General features: G+C 35.8%; 1 protein-coding gene across 3 annotated transcripts in view; it reads left to right on the top strand.

The window, feature by feature from the left end:
- NKAIN3 (sodium/potassium transporting ATPase interacting 3) overlaps positions 1–21383 on the top strand; it is a 332338-nt gene that overhangs the window by 155553 nt on the left and 155402 nt on the right. For all 3 annotated transcript variants that reach the window (XM_048938779.1, XM_048938780.1, XM_048938778.1), the window contains exons 2-3: positions 7247–7384; positions 15734–15814. In XM_048938779.1, coding sequence (XP_048794736.1) covers positions 7247–7384; positions 15734–15814 — 219 coding nt within the window. The remainder of the gene's footprint in view (positions 1–7246; positions 7385–15733; positions 15815–21383) is intronic.

Raw genomic sequence — 21383 nt, 5'->3', positions numbered from 1 at the left:
GCCATAACCTTTAGCTGAAGGACAGTAACTTCCTAAATAGTGTACTTCAGACACTACCCTTCTACTTCAAATTTAAACCTCCTGCCCTCTGTTACAAACCTGACATTTCTCTCATGTTAAATCTTATGTTCCTTCTTACTGAAGTCCAGCAAGTCAGTAAAATTCTAAGCAAGAATATAAGGTCTTTATGAAAGCATTTTATGCTTTACCTTCAGTCTTTGACACAATTTTTACTTTTTTACCCTACTTCCTGCATCACCTGTTAGTTCTCTGTTAGAAATTCTGCATTTTATTAGCTGGTAATTCAGTATTCTACTCTCCAGCACTGGGGTTTTATCCAGGCTAGCTTGGTAGCATCTTCCTGGATTTATTCCCCTTAAATTTGGAAGTGTTTATTGTCCAGATTATTATAGAAGTACATTGTGGACATTATGTGTTTGCCCTAAGGTTTTACAAAAATGTTTTCCTGGTGGAACATCTGTCAAGAAAAAAAAAGAAAAAAAAAAAAAAAAGACTCAAGAATGCTTGGTTTGGGACAAATCTAACTGGCGCCAAAAATGGTCTTTGGTATTCCAGATGAGTATCCAGTCTTCAAGGTCTTGTAAGCAGCTGCCAGTGGAGCTTCTCTCCACTCCTGCTTCAACATCGTCCTCTTTGTTGTGCTCATGCTGCAGGTAGAGCTTACTGGAGGAGGTCTGGGAATCAGTTCAGTTTTAACAGTTAATCTCCCTAACTGAACTGCCATACAGGAATGTCCCTCTGAACACCAGGCAGCACTTCTGTGCTGTGCAGGAGAGGGAGCAGTGGCACGGGCTGCCTGGAGGCTGTGGAATTTCTTCCTTGGAGGCCTTCAAAAATTGCCTGGACGTGGGCTGGGCACCCTGCCCTGGTGCCCCTGTGGGGGTTGAGCCAGATGGACCCAGAGGGCCTTTCCAAATTCAGTCATTCTGTATCTGTTATTCAGTACGCTGCCTTGGCTGTGGAAAATAGTGGTAATTGTTAAAGGAGCAACAGTCCTCAGAGATCACTCAGGGCCTGGAAAGTCTTTCTTTCTAAAGCCACAGATTAAATTTATAGTGATAAGATGAAGCAAAGAGTTTTGGAAAAAAACATCTTTATCCTTAAAACCAGTAGTTAGTATGTATGACAAGCTGTACCCTGGCACTTCTCTTGTGATAATTATTAGCAGCATCAGCCAGCACTGAGTTTTACATGCATAATTCAAATGGTTTAGATAATTCCAGACTTGAACTTAGAATACAAATGATCTGGACTATATTTTTTGGATTTACCACTTTGTACGCTGTTGATTTTTGAAAAGTGGAAGTCATATGAATCTATGTGGGCATTTGTTCTAATTCTTAGAATTGTTTGTGTTGTTTTTTTTTTAATTATTTTGGAAAAGTTTTTGAAAACACAGTTATGTCTCTGTAATTTATTTTATGATTACTGTTACATCTCTTGAATACAAGCTTTTTGGGCATGGAATTGATAATTTTCTGATTAGTATTTCTAGCGATTGTTTTACATGACATACTGAAGCAGATTTTTAACTACAAATGTGGAGTTTATTAAGCTTTCTCAATTTTGTAAACTCAGCAATTTATATGGTATCAGGTTTGCAGATATTTCTTTATATCATTAATCCTTTACTTTTATATGAAGCCATTTGATATTTCTGCATTTATATTAAACCATTTTTAAGACTTTTCTTGTCTAAAATTATCTGTTACATATTGAACATGTTTTTCTCAATCCATTTACTCTTTCCATTAAGTATTTGTATGGATGTATCTCTTTATTCATCTCAAACTAATGTGTCTTGTATACAAAAGCTTTTCTGTTAAAATATAAAACTGTGTTATCTATGAGCTTTCTGACAGAAGAGAAAATTGGGCTTTTACGCTCATTTTGAAAAGTTGACTTTGTAACTCGTCATTCAGACAGCTGCTGATATACACTTTGAGGTATAATAGGACCAGAGCATTTAGAAGAGGGTTTTACTCCATAGGTGGCATTTGTTGGAGCGTGATCTCAAAAATTTGAACATGAATACCTTGGTGATTCCTTTCTGTGGATGTTATGCAGTATTGCTGATTGCTGTCTCACGTTTGTTTCTATTTCACCGGAGGAGCACTGAGGCTACAGCTGTCGTATTTTGTCTGTTGAAGGTGTCCTAAATGTGTTTCCCAGGCAGAGAAGTTCTAAAAGATTAGCTCACTTGACCTTTCCCTGGTCTTAACACTAAAGGGCTTGGACATGGCCAGAAAAAGCTCAGCCTAGAAGTCTTTAATGCAGCCCAATCTTGTAGTTTATTACATTCTCCTTTTATTAAAGAAAGAGGGAATGTTTAATAGACATAGCAAAAGAAAGAGGTAAAAGAACAGGAAACATGCATCACATCTTCATTAAGTGATCTGGCAGAGCATTTTACTGCTAGTGCTGGTCTCCTGAGTTGTGCACTTCACATCACAAGATTGTCAGTGCTTATGTTGGCTAAATAACAAAGCACTCCCCTGGCATCAGTAGTATGAAATACTACATTTGCTTTTCCTGTTGTTATGGTAAGAAGATGTTATTTCCTATCAACTTTGGATTTTTAAAAGTTCTCATGAACATATTTTTATACAGAAGAACATAAGTTTCATTTAAAACAGTTTTTAATTTACTAAAAATGATACCCTCTTTTGTTTGTGGGAATGGTCTGGAGTTTCTTTCCACTTTTATTGTTAATTGTTACAGTTTCTAATGGAAACTCCTGAACTTTGTTGTCTTAGATGTCACTGGTGCCAGTTGAAACAAGTACCTGTTTTAGAAGTGACACAATCTCTTTATCACTTTCTGGTAACCAGAAAACCCCCACATTGAGCATAGCCATTTTGTCAACCTTCAGCTCCTCTGCCCTGCTAAGTTTTTAGCTATGTTCCATGGGAGAAGTTGAGCCAAATTATTATGGAAACCTCTGTCTTGCCTTCAAGGTTTATCTGTTTCTTTTTTCTTTCAGAAAAACCTGAAAATGGTAATGAAAACAGAATTTCTGTCGAGAAGGTTTCTCTTTCAGAAACAGAGCTCCTTTGTTAGCAGAATGTTTTTGGTAAAACATTTCAAATCTATCACATTGCCCAAAGCAATCACATGCCCAAAGCTCCAACATCTTTGTCACAGTGTCAGCTCCTTTCTGACTATCACAAGGTTGAGGTTGGTCTGGCAGTCACTTGTTGCTACTGAGATTCTGGACCCATGTGCAGTACTGACTTCTCCTATCCGTGCAAAAATAGTTTGAAATTGTGCACCTGTTCTCCACCTCCTATACTGTTGATTTTTGTGTAGTAAATTACCTAAATCGTAGACCAGGATAAGATCTGCTTTTTGTAATTTTCACAGATCTAAAAAGTCTGTGCTCTTCAACTCTGCTTGGGAATTGTTTTGGGTGAAATAGTACTAATAAAAACAGCAGCACATATAGTATATCTCTATTTAGTAGTATAAAGAAACCAGAACAAAATGTATTTCCTCTGCCATAATCCTGAATTATTAGTATTATTTTTTAACTTCTTTCCATACTGAATCTAAGATTTTCGTAACTTTGAATAGAGTGGTAATTTGAGCAGGATGTACATACCTCTATCTCTATCTTTTCTTTACATTTTTTTCCCTGCTAATATATTCTGTGGGTTGTCAGTATGAGAAAAATTACCCCATGTTGTCAGCAAGAAGGAAGTAATTGTGACCTAGCTGCACAGGCAAGACTTACTGCACAGCCCAATGGCAAAAGCACTTATTAGTGGGGAAGGACTGTTCCTGTATACTTGGCATTCTGCTCCCAGGACTCCTGTTTTACCTGCTGTCATTGTATATAAAAAATAAAGAGCCCTGCAGGCAAGAAATACAAGCAACTCTCCCAATTCCAGATAAGTACTCTAAGTAGTTGGCTGTATTTCTGCTTCTGCTCTCTTTTGGACTTAGAAAATGCTATTTTTAATTATTTTTTTTTCTTTTTTCTTTTTTTGGTGGTAACGCAGCTTCAGAAAGAAGCTCTCCCTTTTGGTATCCTAGATGGTAGGAGGGGAGGAATGGATGAATACCTTGGTAGATGTCAGAAAAGTAAACTGAAACTTATTTCTCTGTTTGTGGTGAATGCCTTTATCACAGTAGTCAACAAAAAGGCTAATTGTATTTTTTGTATGCGTGTGTATACCTATGATGCATACACGCATTTGTACATCTCCATTTGGGAGATGCTTCTGGCCACTACCCTGTTTTGAGGAGCCCAGTTCTGCCAGTTGTAGCTCAGAGCTTGCTTGGCAGATACTGTGGAGGTACACCTGTAGGCAAACTATATTTCTGATCCAGTTTAGGCATAAGCTGAGTAGCCAGCCTGTTAACATGGGTCTGTTGGCAAAACATGGTGACTGTGTTTGTTGCCATTGCAGTACTATGTCTTTCAGGCATTTAAGGCACTGATCAATTGTCCTGCCCAGGACTGCATTAAGGGACACATACTAAATAACTTTATTTCTATCTGTGCTGCAGGCTTTTGTCTTTCACACTGTTTCAGCACCACATAAAATGTCTAAGAGAGCACAGCATCCATCTCTTGCTGCGTGCCATCTGTGGGTAATGACTTTTCTCAGTCCCTATTCTGGGTGAGCCATATGCTCACTCTACCAGCAATTTCACCTGTACCTAAGGAAGAAGCCAGACAGTGGCATGCCATTGTGGATGCTAGCAAACTGAGTTCTCTTTCATGTTTACTAAGCTCATTTTGTCCAGCAGTCTCACCAAACAGTGCACCCATGGCCAACAAACTCTTTTGGGTAGGCAGATATGTATATAGTTTGCACACAGCTGCCCTGTTTCAAAGACAAGGTCTCTGGAGGCAAGGGGACAATCCTAAGCTAGCTGCTTTCTGTCTTGGGAGCATTACAGGGCACGCTCCATTTATTAGTCTGGGTGAAAATGTAGACAGACTACATCTACATGTACATGTAGACTACATGGCAGTTTCAGTCAATATCAAGGTTGGTTGATGAGCAGGTTTGAGTCTGATCTGGCATCCCCAACCACATGCCAAAGAGGCAGAGTTTTTGAAACTCTCTATAATAATGTCACATGAGATTTAAAGCACCCTTCTACTGTATCTTGTGATGTGTCCCGTGGTTTAAAAAGCTACTGACAAAGGTATTGTCAAAGTGAGGACATCTGAATTGTGTTAGAAAGAGCAAGTGATTCTGAGGTTTCAGTAGTGAAGTCCCAAACAGGACCTTATTGTGATGCCCCTGAAACTACTACAAGGGGAAGACATGGTGAGAGTAATATCACGGTTACTGTTGTGTTCTGGTTAGGTAGCCCACATACTTCCATGTAAGTGAAAAATGCACCATTAGGATTTTATACACTGAAATTCCATTTGAGAGGTCCATGCAAATATGTCATCATCTAGATTCATCATTAACTTCTGTAGATTTTTTCCATGCCTAAGGGATAAAAAAAAAAATTTTTGTTTGGTATGGTACAGGTCAATGAGTTAACAGAAGAGAGGGCAGAGTGGTAGCAAGGTAGATAGCTCATGCCACATGAGCCAACAGCTTCCTCCCATGTAGAAGTGTTCCTTCTTTTCTTCTCTCCTACCTGCAGCACAAGAAAGATGAGTATCACACTCATTCAGGAGGATAACATTTAAATATTGCGTGCTGCATGATAATTTTTCATGTATCTGTATACTGTGCCAGATGGTTAGCTGATAAAAGTCAGAATAAATTCACTGATTGATAAACACCAGGTTTGTGGTTCAACCTTTGTTTGTTTTAATTGTTAACATTTATCATATTTATTAACCTCAGCATACAGACCTTTTTCATGGCTTACATATGGGATGATTTTTGTACTGTGAGGACCAATTCTGCTCTCAAGTACACATAGGCCCATCTCGTAAGTGAGGACTGAATATGGCTATTATGTGAAAATTGTAATGTTTTATGTCAGATGCCCACATATGATAATACTTTGATTGGTATTCTTAGGGCTATGCTTACTCCTTCTGTTTCAGTTATAAATATTACAAGTGGATATTTCAGTAAAATTTTGGGTTTGTAACAATGTAGTAAAATCAGTAAAATCAAGTAGATGCGTAATAAATTCTGACAAGCACAGCAAGTCAGTTGCTGCTCAGTAGAGTTCTCTTTTGCTGCTCAGAAACAGTATCACTATGATTGGAAAAATATTGAACCAAGTTTAAACTTCAATAATTGTGCTGCCAGGAAAGCAGATTTTTGTATCTTTAGTGCAATAGGCTGGATTGTCAAGAATGAGTAGAGAATGGGTTTGCAGAGGAATCATAAAGCTGACATTACTAGAGAGATGTTCATAAATTGTTGCAGGAGCTGAGCAAGAAGAGAATTCTGTTTTGTTGCTTTTATTTATTATTTTTTACTAGTGCAGAAATACCTGAAAACCATATACTGATGTAGGAGTGAAGGTTGATGTTTCTCCGCTTCCTTCACTTTTATGCCCCTAAAAGTCCTTCCCAAAATACAATAAGAGAGCTGATGGGCTGCCACTGCATCTTTTTGAATTGCAGTTGCCCAAAATGGCTTAGCAGCATTTGGAAGCATTCAGGTAGATCATCTGGCTCCAGAGCAGCTTATTCCATGGTTTTCTATACCCTTTTTTTCTCAAACTTGTATCCTGGTCCTTTTTGGCCCAAATCTCTCTCCTTTAAGAAAGAGACTGAGGAATTTACAGTAAAGTCTAGCTGGGACTAAGTACAAGAAAGCACGGGCGTAGGAAGGAGAGAGCATGATGTCAATTCAGGAACAACAGTAAGGTTCACGTAACTTTGCCCAATCTTCGTGAGCCTCTATGTAAAACAAGTTTTGTATTTAAATGAATATTGTTAAGCCTTGTATTTTCCAGCATATGAGGAGAAAATAAAACTTCTCTGTGATTGGTTTGTAAAGCAAGTTTTATATGGAGGTTTTATAACTAGTTTCTTAAAGTTTGATCTGTATATTTTTCTCAAGAGTTTTGTGTTAGGAGATCTGTACAATGACTAGTAGCTATCTTCAGACAGATAGCAGCATATTGACAACACTTGACATGGGCTGCATCCTGGAAATACAGATTCCAGAATTTTGCTATACTTCAGTTTGATTGAGCCTGTACAAATAACAAATGAAAACTGAAAAATATTCTCTCTCATACATAATTAAAAAGCAGATGTTCTCTTTATGTGTTTTTTTTACAGCTGGCAGCATTAGAGAGACAGATCTTCGACTTCCTTGGTTTCCAATGGGCTCCTATCCTTGGCAATTTCTTACAAATAATAGTAGTCATTTTGGGTTTATTTGGAACCATCCAGTTTAGGCCTCGATATATAGTTGTGGTAAGTCTCATTTATTCTCTCTTATTTTTTGCAATTGGTTTTAAATCTTGTCCCATTACGAAACATAATTTTCTTGACATGAAAACACCAAATGTTGTTTCTGTAGAAACTTTGAATGTCTCAATGTTTTTTTGAAAATTGAGGACTAGTGGCATTTCTGAAATTTTGGAAGCTCTAAGAATAACCTAGAGAAAGCACTGCAGACGTATGACAGTGATACAAGCTCTTAGTAAGTCTTTACACAAGTAGATACCTGGCTAAGTATGGGAACATCTACAATTTAGTTCTAGATAACTTAAATAAAGACAGGAAATAAAAATTGTTTTCAACTTTACAATCAGAATCAACAGCCATTGGAAAAAAATAGGTTATATTTAGATGCATCTTCCTTTTAATAGGCAGAAGCAAATATTAAAGAAATTTCTTTGGTCCTGTGACCTATGGGTTACAAAGAAATCTTCTCTTACTTGCATACAACTTCACGAAGCCCTGTATTTACCACTTTCACCCCAAATAGCTGTGAATTTTCTCTGATGCTTGTAACTTGAAGCCTTATAGTTATCTTCCTGTGTTCACAACATAACCAGGAATAAAAATACTTTTCAAAGCTTTGAAAGAAACAGCCGTCAGAAGTATCCCTCTCACTTCCCTATAAGTTTCTCCTGAATGGATAATTGTTACATCTCTGGCTGATGATGTCTGTATCTGGAATATTTCAGTTGTGTTTCCAGTAATGAGTTTTAAGAGGCTCAAGTTGTTTGTTTTTGTTTCCTCACAAAAGGGAGAAATAAATGTCTGCTAAAGAAGGCTCATTAAACTAATACTTAAAAAGCTTCATCTCTTCTAGTCAAGCCTGAAATCCTGTAATTCTTGTCATGTCATGTCTTAAAAGACAAAGTGAACAAAAAGTACACCCATGATATGCTGAAGTTCTTTACATTCCCTAAGCTTCATGAGCAAAGTATAAAAAGATGAAAATGGATCGATGCATTTAATAGCACTGTTATCTAATACCTGTCATTGGAGCAGCAGTGTATGTACATACAAGTACTGGTGGCCTTTCTGCTTCACATTCTCCATTTTGTATGTAAGGCAAAGAAAACAAGTGAGGGTAAGCATCTGTAAAATTACCTAAGAAATTGGTTTGTAAAGTGCAACAACACACATCTCTTGCCCTTCAGGTTCAGCTCTGCTTTTCAGACATGGAAGTTCTGCTTTTGCTGTCAGAATGAAGCACAACAGATGCTGACTGCTTCTCGGTCTTTTCCAATGTAAATGAACGTTTTAGGCTATATAATAATAGACATAATATATTTTATATGCTATATACTATAATTATAATATATATAATATATCTATATAATATATATATAATATATTAACACAATAATATATAGAGACACAATGATCATATATCATTTATTAATATGATATATAATACATAATATAATTTGTATTAATTAATATATATATAATATTATGTATAGTATAATACAATATATAATATATCATAATAATACATAATCCTATTTTTGCTCAGTTCCTACTTTCAGTCCCTGTACTGATCTATACTTTGCACCAGTGCAAGTGTTCAGATACTTGATAAACTATCAAACCAGCACAGATCGGCTGAAAACCAGTGATCTGTTAATTTAAGCACAGGTCAGCTCTTTGCCTTATTTCACAATAAGGCTAGCTCCAGAAGAAGGGAGGAGATGGAGGAGAGAAAATGGGAGCAAGTAGCCAGTGGCAGAGGACAAAAGCACTGATTTCTTTTGCAACAACATAGTCTTAGCCAGCTTAAATTGCTCATTGAGCGATAGCCTGAGGATCTTCCAATAACAGATTCTCCAGAAGCTGTGCTTTCTAGGGCTTAGTCAACTACATCAGGGCTTTGCTAGCAGCAACAGCACAATAGAAATCCACAGTATGGACAGCAGAAAGCCCTACAAGTGCCAGCTCAAAAGCAAAAAGAATCTGAAGGCGTCTTTCCCATGGAAGGACTCATACTGCCTCCCACCTGTTTCTGAAATACCATGAAACTGTGTTCTACCTGGTACAGCAGTAAGTCTTTATCACTGGCTTTAAATGTAAGGTCTGCTTGATTCAAATCTTCAGCAGGGTCCTGAATTTCAGAATGTGTTAAGCATGGTGTGCAGAGAGATTCCTACCCAGGTTGAGAAGTGAACTGTGCTCCAAATTCACTGAGAAGCTTCATGGGCTTCCAAGACCGTATCTGCACTTTCAGCCACATCAAAGCCCCTGAATATGTTCATGGTTGATGTTCCACAGTAGAGTGAGAGCTTCTGTGAGTTTTGGCAAAAGAAAAATATTGAAAGTAATATGTTGTTTTGTTTGTTTGGTTTTTTTAATGTACTCGGCTATTGATGTTTCTGGTTTAGATTAAGCTAAGTCCACTTTAACTGGAAGAATAACCAAATACTTAAGGAAAAGTATTTTTGATATCCGTTGTCTTTTCCTTAAGACTTCCCTGAAAATCGGCTTTGCTAGTGCATATGATGCCAGCAGAACACCAAACACTGAAGTCATGAAAGAATCATGTCAGATACAACAGTTTACTTCTGTAAACTGGCTACGGAAAATTGATTGGATGCATGTGTGGGTAAACTGTCCCTATGATATTCTGTCACACTCTGGTAGAGACCTTGAATTAAGCTGAGGAGCTCTGGGGACAGACTACAGCTCTGCAGTCACAACTGAGCAGGCAGTTGTTGGTGTGGGCATTCAGAGCCATTGCCCTCCATGAGGACTGCACTAAACGCTGAATAAACACAGAAGCAGCTGAATGCTTCTAACTCTCCCACTCTCATTAAAGCCAAGCTAGCTAGTTTAACACTGGCATTTAATGACTACATAAGCTGGAGAAATGTATTTTACACCAGTGTAAGTATTTTGAAGTAAAAGTCTGAGTAAAGAAATTACTTTTGTTTCTTAGCTTGAATGATAAAAAATTTGGGCAGAACTGCAACATAATGGCTGACTCTTGAAGCATTGCTGACAAATGCTGTTGTAATTCCAAGTAGAAAAAGTAGTGTTTGACTTATTCTACAGAACTTCACATTCAGGACAATACGGATGGTGATTCTGAAATAAATATGGAATTTCACTTGGCTGTGTATAAAATTCTGAGTTCTCAGAGAAGCTTGGCAAACACGAAGAGAGGGAAAAAATAGCACTAACCCCAAATGTCCTAATTAGTTTAAATATAATTATTACTACTAGGGTTTTTTATTATTATTTTCTAATTTAGATGAATTGTTGTGAACCATTTGTCCTGTCATTAAGCAGATGTGTTATTTTCAATATTTGGATATTTTGTAGCTAAGTTACGTCAGTGAAAAGTTCCCAGGAGATAAAATAGTGCTGAGCTGATTCTTAATATTCCCATATTAGCTCATTCTGAACATACAAAACATTTGCAAAGAAGGAAAAACATCTAAATCTGAGTTCTAACTGCAGTGTAATACACCAGTCACTCAGCTCCAGCGTTTTGCTGTGATCCTTTTCCCTATGAATACTTTTCCTTTCTTGACAGAACTTGCTATCACCAGCTAGATTTTCAGGCTGTTAAAATTGATTAAAAATGATAACAGGATACTTGTTAACGTTATTTTTCCCCCTCTTTTTACTTCTAATATGGAACTTCAAAAGCCTTCCGAACAATGAGTCATATAGCTAAAATTGCACATACCTGGCCCAAAGATTAATATATTAATGAACAGTGAGAGATGACAATAATACACTCAAATAGGGGAAATATGAAGTGGAAATCTCTGCTTTATTCACCTTAATTTATTCCACTAAATGATATGATATATAGGCAATGTGTACACCCGAAAAGCCAAAATGTGTTTTCTTCAAATGAGAAGAATGGCTGAACTATGTATGGGACTGTTTTACCTGCTTCACACGTTATTCAAGTATATACTGTGTGGTATCACAATATGTGTGAAATATTTAAGCATCCAAAATTGCTCCTTGAATACCATTCCCGTAAGTCCTGAGTTATTACTTCTCCACCCTGTTGATTTGTGCCCCTTTCCTTGTCGCCTTCCCCGAATATGACTTAGTAGGGCTCTGTGAGTTCTGGTGCATCTGAGGCACAGACAGCTATTACAGAAAAAAGATCTGTGACTGAGTAGTTGCTGCCTTTCCTTTTGCTCATCCATGGGCCACCAAACATTTCTCCTAGTGAACTATGTCAGAGGAGGTGCTGCGTTTTAGATTAAATGCACACTTGAGATACTTTGTACATCCAAACTAAAATTACCCCAGAACGCTTGCAATTTTCAGACTTAAAAATTTCCTCTTTCTCTCTTTTCAGTTTAACAAGCCATCCTTCATATATTTCCCTTTTTCTCAGTGGCATTTGTGTCCATCCAACACCAAATGTTTAACTCTCAAAGCAGTTATGTTTCACTGGTGGATGAAAGGTATCTCTGCAACACTGTCAGTATGAAATCATAGAATCACCAAGTTTGGTAAAGACCTACAAGATCATTCAGTCTAACTGTCCACCTATCACCAATAGTTCTCACTAAATGACTAAATGACTTGCAGAGCTAAAAGAGGTATAAAAGTACCACTGTTATAGAGTCTGACATTATGAAAGGGGGATTTGAAAGGAACTTCCTGGAACGGACAGAAATATAACCTTTAATGTTTAGGGAATATTCTCTCCTCATAAATTATAGGCCCCCAAATGCTTCCTCATCCCATGCAGTATCTAATCCGGAGTGCAAAAGGGCCAAAACAAGAAAGCATACATTGTGTCCGAGAAATAAATCAACAGAAATTATCACCGATGTTCTGGGACCTTGTCAGCAGAAAGCATCTGTTAGGCAATAGTATCCAGATGATTTTTAGGTATGCATGATGTGGGCTATAAATAAAAATAAAATAAACACACACACAAAAACAACAGTACAGCTCTCCCCATTTCTTCATCCTGTGTGGAAGATTCTTTCTTCATGCCAGATATGAAGAGGGTTTTGAAGCTAAGATCAGATGAGCCAGCGATGAACTGAGTGGGACTAACTAAAGAGTGGGGCAAGAATGCCTGGATGTGAGTGGGATAAGTGTGTGCAGACACAGCAGGACCATACAGGTAGCGTTCAGAACATGGGGTGGGAGAGGTTGAATGGCAGCTCACATTACGAAACAGAATAAGGGAGGTGCCTTGGAAGGGAAATGATCCAGTGATCATTTGGAGACTGATGTTTCAGGTCTTTCACCGCTCCTCCACTGACAGCAGCTGTCTAACCACCTCCATGGAACTCCCTGGCCTGTTGGCCCTTCCCACAGAGGATGACAAACTATCACTGCCACCAGTTTCTCTGCTGGCACAAAGCAGAATCCTTCGTAACAGATCTAGAAGTTTTGAACTGCACTGAATGTGTATAAAGATATCAGTTTCAGCAGAAAGGACAGACACCTTGGTTTTCTGGTGATAGCAGCTATAGAATACAAACTTGATTTGCATACAGAAGACGTGGGAAGAATTAAGCATGTGGCTGGAGAAATAAAAGGACTGTTTTTTCCTGTGCAGACTGCTCTGGCTATTTGAATTGTATCTCTACTCTCAACCAGCAAAACCCTTTTTTACACAAAGCAAGTCTCTTAAACTTCTCTCATGCTTTGTTTTCCCCTTGCATTCTGGGTTCATGATTGGAGATCTCATGGTCTGATTTACACAAATGCTGAGTACTAGGCCACTGGCTGCTGAACACTGAGCTTACAAAGTGCTGTATAAACCCTAGTGTTCTGAAAATAAACAGATCTCAAAACATCTTACATTGGATGCCTTCAATGTATGAACACTTGAGTGTAATCTCCGCATGTATCAGAACATCACTGGCATTCTGAGAGCTGTATCATTCTCTCATAACATAAAATAAATTTGTTAATGCTTGTACAGTTCTCACATTACAGTGAAGAGTATCTCAGAAAACCTCATGAGGATATTAATATTCTGTCTTCAGAGCAGGGTCTGAGTGACAAAGAGAGATGGAGTACTGAGTTAGTTGTTCAGTGATTGAGTAAGGTAGGATCCTTTAAAATAAAAATATATTCCTACTAACTAATGTTTGCATTTTATTGCACAGCCACAAAGAAAAACTAAAGTGGCATGTATAACCAGAACTGTGACAGTTCCTAATTTTGTTTTCATGCTTTTGTTTCTTAAAACTTTTCTGTTAGTACAGTCTCACTTAAGCACCTATGACGCTATATAAGGAAACATTATGCTACTTGCACAATCAAAAAGCTGTTTTCAAATATGAAGAACAACTTTCTTACTTTAGAAATGATGCAGAACTAGTTATTGAATATGTAATTATTATGTTCTTAAGCAAAACAGAGCCTACATTTATAATTCCCGCCATTCAGAGTGTGTTGGAGGAGCCTCTCCTTTGCACAATGTCTGTGTTTTGATGTGCACATCTGGTTTGCACTTCTCTTTCACTAACTGCTGCATAACTAGAACAGAGTAGTAAAACAGAATAGCTTATCCTCGGAAAGCACATTCAGGTAGGTTTTATCTGTGTGGTTCAGAGACCCTAAACGGATTTGTCTTAACCTGGCAGATCGAGTGTGTTTCCCATTGTTAATGTGATGATAAATTTCATTCATGTACGAACAAAAATATTTCTTACAAAGATGGAATTCTCCTGAATGCTGAGAAATCTCCTTTTTATGAACAGTTGTGCTTGAAATAAAACTGAAATCCCAACAGCTGGGTTTGTGTTAAGCATTCATTAATTTTGAGCGTTCTGCACCTGATGTTCTTAGGACACCAAATCCAGAGCTTATGATAAATTGCTATAAAGACAGCAAATGGGATAAAATGGAATATCCTCTTCTAAGTGGATCTCATGAACAGTACAGATCTTATACTGCTCACAGCTCATAGAAGATCTGTCTGTTTTATAATAGCCCAACCCTTAGTTGCCACCCTGCCTGTCCCTTTGAGCTAGAGAATAGTGGTACCTTTATTTAGTTAATGATCTCCTTCTTAGGCCACAGAGATCTCCAAACATCCTAAATACCTCACAAAAATTGAATTACACAGCTAACCTGCTTTGTGTTCAGAAACCATCGTACTCATGTAAGGATAATCAAGGTGTGGAAAACTTCAGCCCTTTTCAATTGAACTTTTCAGTGTACGCCATAAAGAGAAGCACATAATTGACACCTGCCTAACAAAGCCAAGTTGACAGCACCTATAGAATGGAAATAGAATCTGGCACAGTGCACATTAGGGTGTTACATATTTCTGAATACATTGGAGGAAAACAGTAGTAAATTAGCCTCACCTGGTTACAGCTAATTAGACTTGCAAAGCCACTTAGCAGCAGTTCTCAATTGCGAAGGTTATAAGCACATAAATTTTAAGTGACTGTGCCACTGCTCATTATGATTTTATGTGACGGTAGCCCCAGTGTGATTGAGTATGCACTTAGCTAGTCAGATGTGAATGCTTCTGAGCTGCGCTGTTTGGATTGTTAATTGTGCACAGTTTTACTGTCATATATAGGTAAACAGCTTATCCATAAGGAAACAGAGACAGTCAATTATGCTGACAATTCACACATAAAAGATGATTTAAGGCAGACAAATAAATTTCCCATTTATGCTGTGGGTGGAGTATATTATTCCTGTACCATGGTAAAAAGCTGGAGAACCTAGAAGAGATTTGGGTATATCCAGGTGGTAACGGTATATTGTAGGATCATGTTCATAGCCATAAGGGCTGGAAAACGAATGGATCAGGCACAGTCAGCTGAAATAATAATCTAATTAAATTATCTTCTCCTTAAAGACCATTAAAAAAGCAGACTAATCTTTAACATTTTCATTTTCCATCAGGATCCAAATGTCAGATCAACAGATCTTCTTTTTGGTGTTTTCTTTTTTTCTTATGTATTTCTTCATGATAGTTTGTAGAGTTTGGTCCACTGAAGTTATTATACTATTCTGAAATATCTGTTAAACTAAAACATGAGTTACTCACTGTCATTTCAAAAGTCAGCATTTTTTATTTAATTGATACCAGTAGGATAGTGTAAAACCGTAAAGAATAAATCTGTTTTATTAGTATGCATTTAGAGCAACAAAGGCTATCTGATTTGTAATTTCTTGCGATTCTTATGAGACTTATGTGGGGAAAACTCCTTTTCAGAACTGTCTGCACTTGACTGCTCCCAGAAGAACAATGCTTACTGATATCAGGTTTTTTTAAAAAAATTATTGATCTGCTCAGTATGAAGTCCTTTCATCTTCATATTTTATTTTTTCTGTCTTTTTGCTTTCTTCCGGCTTTGTATTTAGTACACGGTGTGGACTGCCCTCTGGGTCACCTGGAATGTGTTCATTATCTGCTTCTATTTGGAAGTAGGCGGACTCTCTAAGGTAGGTCACTTACCGTTTTTAGGTTTACGGGAGGGTGTGTTAACAACAGAACTCTTAGATTTTAGAAGGTTGGAACCACAGAGGAAAAATGCTGCTGTTTGAAATACAATCAGATATTTGAAGCTGGACTCCAGTAAGAACTGCAGTGTTTTTGTGAATTTGTCTATGATAGTAAACAGCCATGGTTTTGAAGTACATAGTGCAAAGTATTGGAATTACAGCTGCCTTCTGAAGTAACATCTAAAAAAAATACATTGTTCCATAGAAAATTTCAGCTTCTTTTTGATCCTTGGAAGACAGACAATTCTATTTTGGGTGAATTATTAACTGTATATAAAAAAAATCAGAATTTCTGAAGCTGCTTTGAAAGCCGCTGAAGAAAATTACTAAGAAAGTTAATGTAATAACTTGTTGAGGAAATTGCTCTCACAAATGACAAAGAATGACTTTTTTCACATTTGAATAAAACTTTCCTTTACATGGAACATAATGCTCTAGTTCATTGAGTTCTTATTCAAACTTCTGATTAAAGCAGAAGTATTTGCTGGAATTATCAAGATATGTGTTGCACTCATAAAATGTAGCGCTTATGTTAGCATGGGTTATATTTAGCATTGTATCTACAGCAAGTTCCATATAATATTTGTAGATTATTATCAAATTTTTATGCATACATTATATTAATCTTTATTTACTACTTCCATATTTAAATGGTTTGGGGTACAGTATGCCCCAAGCACAAGTAGATACTGGGATTATTAGTAGAATAAATGTCCGTGTTACTAATAATAGGTATAACAGTATTGATTATACTACTGTTGATGAATACAATGATTTTAGAAAATTCTGAACTCTACTCATTTCAGGTGGCAGTGTTTGTGAGCTATGATATTTTTTGCATTCATCAATAAAACTCACAGATTTTATCTGACAACAAGCAAAAAAACTGGTGAAACCAGTTACTAAGAAATAAAACGTTATCTGATTGGTAAAAATTCCATTACAATTAAAGGTTTACATGATCGCTTCCTTTGGTGATGAAATTTCATAATGAAAATCTAAAATAGGTTATTTATTTTCTGAATATGATCTTGCTTCACTAGAAGTTGTATGCTAGATAAGAAAGTGAGTACCCTTCATAGATCAAAATAAATAATTGTATTCACATGTTTTTACTTAAAAATCTATTAGGTAAACAGAAGTGCAACAGAGAAGTGGTGAATGTCTAAAGTAATTGTGCTTTCATTCTGGTTTATATTTGTTTGCATTTTTTTGCATATAGTTTGCATTTTTTCAATTAATTTGGTGATGTCTGTTATCATAACGACTACTGTATTTTTTAAAGATAACTAGCATGTTTAAGTAATTAGGAAGTAAATCGAAACTTGTAATGTGACCCTGAGTTTTTGAAAATCAAAGTTAACTTTCCACTGAAAAGGATTTTTATTGTGTCCTCACTGATAAGAGCATTATAAAACAACAGGTATGAATTGAAAACCTGTATCTTTCAGTTTCACTACCCTGCATCACTTGTGGATCTTTTTACTTAATATTTATGACAAATCATAATGCAGAGACATGGTAGTACAAATATCACTTAAGCAGCAAAGAAAAATGCCCTTTATTATTATTTAAGTTGATTGAGCTCAGAATTTTGGTGGAATTTTTATCATGCAGTTTGTAATTATAATGTTTGAAAAGTAGTTTCTCAACAAGATGATACACGTGACATTATCCTCATGGAAGTTAAGTGCTCCTGTACAAATTGCATCGAAGGCACTGCTATGAGAGCCAAGATAACAATAATAGAATCAAGAAGTTTGTTAAGTAAATTGTGAAATTTGGAGTCATCTCAGCACTGTTTCAGAAAATTAGACGATGTGGTTATCAGCACGTAGAGGTAAAATCCTAGCTATTCACAGATTGATTGATATTTGACACTAACTTAATTGGGGCCCATATTTTACTTAACATGCTAGCTTAACATTCATCATTATTCTTCATGAACACTTTCTGGTGTTGTAAGGAATGGTAAAAATGCTATTAGAGAGGTGAGTTAGTACCACCATCAGAGGCTTTTCAGAGGAGACTATTTTCTTAGTGTTGACATCTCAGCTGGGAGTATTCAACTCTTTCCATGCTGTTGTTCTTTTTTCTTTTTTCTTTTTTCTCTTTTTTCTATTTTTTCTTTCATCTTTTTTCTTTTTTTTCTTTTTCTTTTTTCTTTTTTCTTTTTTCTTTTTTCTTTTTTCTTTTTTCTTTTTTCTTTTTTCTTTTTTCTTTTTCCTCTTTTCTCTTTTTCTTTTTTCTTTTTTCTTTTTCTCCTTTCAATTTTTTCTTTCATTTCAAAAGGTTTTATTTCTGAAATTAATGCACATTGTTTGTAATTTCTTGTAACCTTTGTTAATTTGCTATCAGGGAAAATTAAAATGCTATCTAGCAGATGACTGATTATTATTTTTATTTTATTTTTGTCTTTTTAGGAAGTACCATGTCTATTTATTCTTACAAGAATAGTTGTTCATTGGAGTTATGTGAAAGTATTAGATCTTCAATAATGAATGCTGTTATAAAATATTAATAGGTGTAATAATAGATAATAATAGATAATAATGATAGTTGAATGTTCTGTGGAGTATGCATGTGGTGGACAAGGTAGACTTTCTGAATGTCATAATAGAAACCCCACCATAGCTGAAGTTTAGCTCAGATCTTATTCTTGCTGCTGAAAGGAAGATCTCTTTTGAATATGTTTTTTGAATTTGATTAAAAAAATCCTCTAAAGATAATAGAAGGCTTGATTGAGAAAGACTTATGTAATTTAGACCACTTGTTTTTCTGTGAGGGTCTGAAGGTAATTTTTTTCTTTCAATTTTAATGCACAACATTCAGATTTTCTAAGTAAACTGATTTTTTGTTTGTGCGGTTGTGTGTGTGTGTGTGTGTGTGTGTATTTTTCTTGTTTTTCAGTCTTTTGGGAGTTTTTAGATTTTTTTTTTCTTTTTTTGTTTGTTTTGTTTTGTTTTCCTGAGGAACAGCTTGATTTCAGTTTAATTTTTATGAATCCAGTACATTAAGATCTTTAATCTGTTCTTGAGAAGGAATGATGAAAACTTCTGTCACCTACCATCCCAGTGTCAAACACCATATATGTAACTTGGTCGTCTTTTTTTGAAGGATGATGTTTTAGAAAAGGCATCACAGAAGTTCTGTATATATATTTCTTAAAAACTGTTTTTAAATTCTAAAATGCTTTGTCAAAAATGAAATTTCACATATACCCAAATATTTTGGCCCAAATCCCCACCAGTGTTTCTGGTTCTAAGAGTCTGGTAAATCATATGGGAGGAAGCTGGTGGGGATGGGTAAGCTGAGAACAGGGAGTCTATATCTACTAGAAACATATATGGTCTAGGTCAATAAGCTTATGGTCAAGGAATTCACTTATGTCTTGGTTCTTGCTCCAAATAATATGTTACTTTATATAAAGAGGAACATTTGCATAGAAACGACTGAAAGGAGCCTGCCCCACAGTAACTCCAGTACAGTAATTAGAGCAATCTCCTAGGAAATAAATGAAATGGATTCAAGTCTTCTCAGGTTTGAAAAGGAAATAAGCCTGGCTGTCCTCCAGGTGGGCTATTTTAAACACAAGACTAATGAATAAAGGCCTCATTTTTAAGTACTGCGTAGACAGTTTAAGATCAAGGTCCTTTTTCACTTCTGTTACAGAGCTGCAAATGGAATGTCAATTTTTTTTCAAAGGCAAAAGAAATAGTATTTGATGAGAAATAAAATATGTTTATAACTAATTGTTTGTTTGTTACTTTAGGTTTTTAATTGTGTTTTTAATTTCAGCTGTGCAATCCCACCAACACTGCAGCAATTAAAAAATGCCCACATGAAAAATGAAAATTGCCTATATTTTCCATATACTACTTTCATGAAATCGAAAGCATAATTTTTGGTTTTAACCGCTCTGTGTGAAAGAAACAAATCTGCTGTTGTAACATGACCTTTTAAACTTCCACTGCAGGATGACAGATTTGTACATCCGCACACCTTTTAGCCATTGAGCTCATTAGTTCTGTGGATATTATTCTACATCTCAAAATGAAAATCTTTTAATTATCACATTCAAGAGTATGGACAGTATTAGACATATAAACATCAGCAAAATTCTCAAGGATTAAGAGGCAAAAAAAAACATTCCCTACAGTATATCTGAAAATGAGCTTTAATTGAGTCTTAGCTGATACAATGCTTAAAGCTGTCATTTTGAAGTTTTATATATTCTTCTTAAATAAGGGCAAGAACTTCTAACATGTACACACCAGCTTTCCATCACTACCAATACATTCCTTAATGTACTTTTTACTTTACAAAGAAGTCTTCATTTGTTTAGTGTGCACAGCAGATATTTCTATCATTTATCTCCCTCCACTATTTCAGATCAAGTATGAAAACTGTTGTGTTTCTTTGTATTTATCATTCACTTTGCCAACTAATACTTTTTTTGAGGGATCAGTTTTTTACTTCTTGTTTTATCGCCTATTACCATGAAGTTTTCTTGCCCATATTATTGCCTTTTATCCAAATAAATGTATGGCAGCACTCCAGATGTTTCTACAACATTCTTTTCCTGTTGTCTTCTATATGTTACCTAAGCAGCTGGGAAATGTGCATTATTATTCTGTGATGTTTCTGTCTGTATTTCCATGGTATGCTCCTTGAGCATAAACTTTGTCTCTTTCTAGATAATTTTATGTTTAGATTTCAAGGTTGAACTGTCTGTCAGCTATGTCTGTTGCTGCTTTTGATCAAGGATTTGCATGACACAGACATATATTCAGTAGGAAACTGCTTCTAAAATAGCTTTCATTTATTATCTGTACCTTCATTTTTGATGTTGAGTTTAGGCGAATGTGACTTCTAATGTCCGTGGCACTAACCTCGTTATACTTTCCACTGTATTCAAAGGAAATTTTGCATCTCTTAAATAGTAAAAAGTTCTTTTTCACATATATTTTCTAGTAAAATTTATTTTTATCAATGCGTCTTTATTAAACTAAAGACAGAAGTATCGCTTAATTTTTGTATAGCTCTTCAGTTATTGGATAAAATTGTAACTGTTAGAATTAATTATTTATTCCATCTGAAGGAAAAAATGGACTAATAAATTACTTGCTACAGATGCTGTGGGAATAAAATCTTAATAATCTTTTCTAAACAAAATATTATGCAACAGAATGAGGGCTATTCATGTGGACTTTATTTTTGTTCTTCTGGAATCCACTTGACCTTCTTTGGTGCATGTCAGTCACTCATTAACTATTGTACAATTATATCTAATATCTCAAATTGAGCATGTTAAGCACAAAACTAATGACATTTTACAAATAATAGAGATCCAAAAGTATACCTGGGGCTTGTAGTTGTCTTTTCGCAAGAGCTTTTTCACTTTTTTTTTTTTTTTTTTTTTTTTTTTTTTTTTTTTTTTTTTTTTTTGTTACTGTGGTTAATTGTGGAATGAAAACAAGCACTGCTTGAATTTAGGCTAACAGTATAA

Source organism: Lagopus muta, chromosome 3 (assembly GCF_023343835.1).
Source record: "Lagopus muta isolate bLagMut1 chromosome 3, bLagMut1 primary, whole genome shotgun sequence".
Classification (NCBI taxonomy): Eukaryota; Metazoa; Chordata; class Aves; order Galliformes; family Phasianidae; genus Lagopus; species Lagopus muta.
This window is presented reverse-complemented; position numbering and strand designations above follow the sequence as displayed.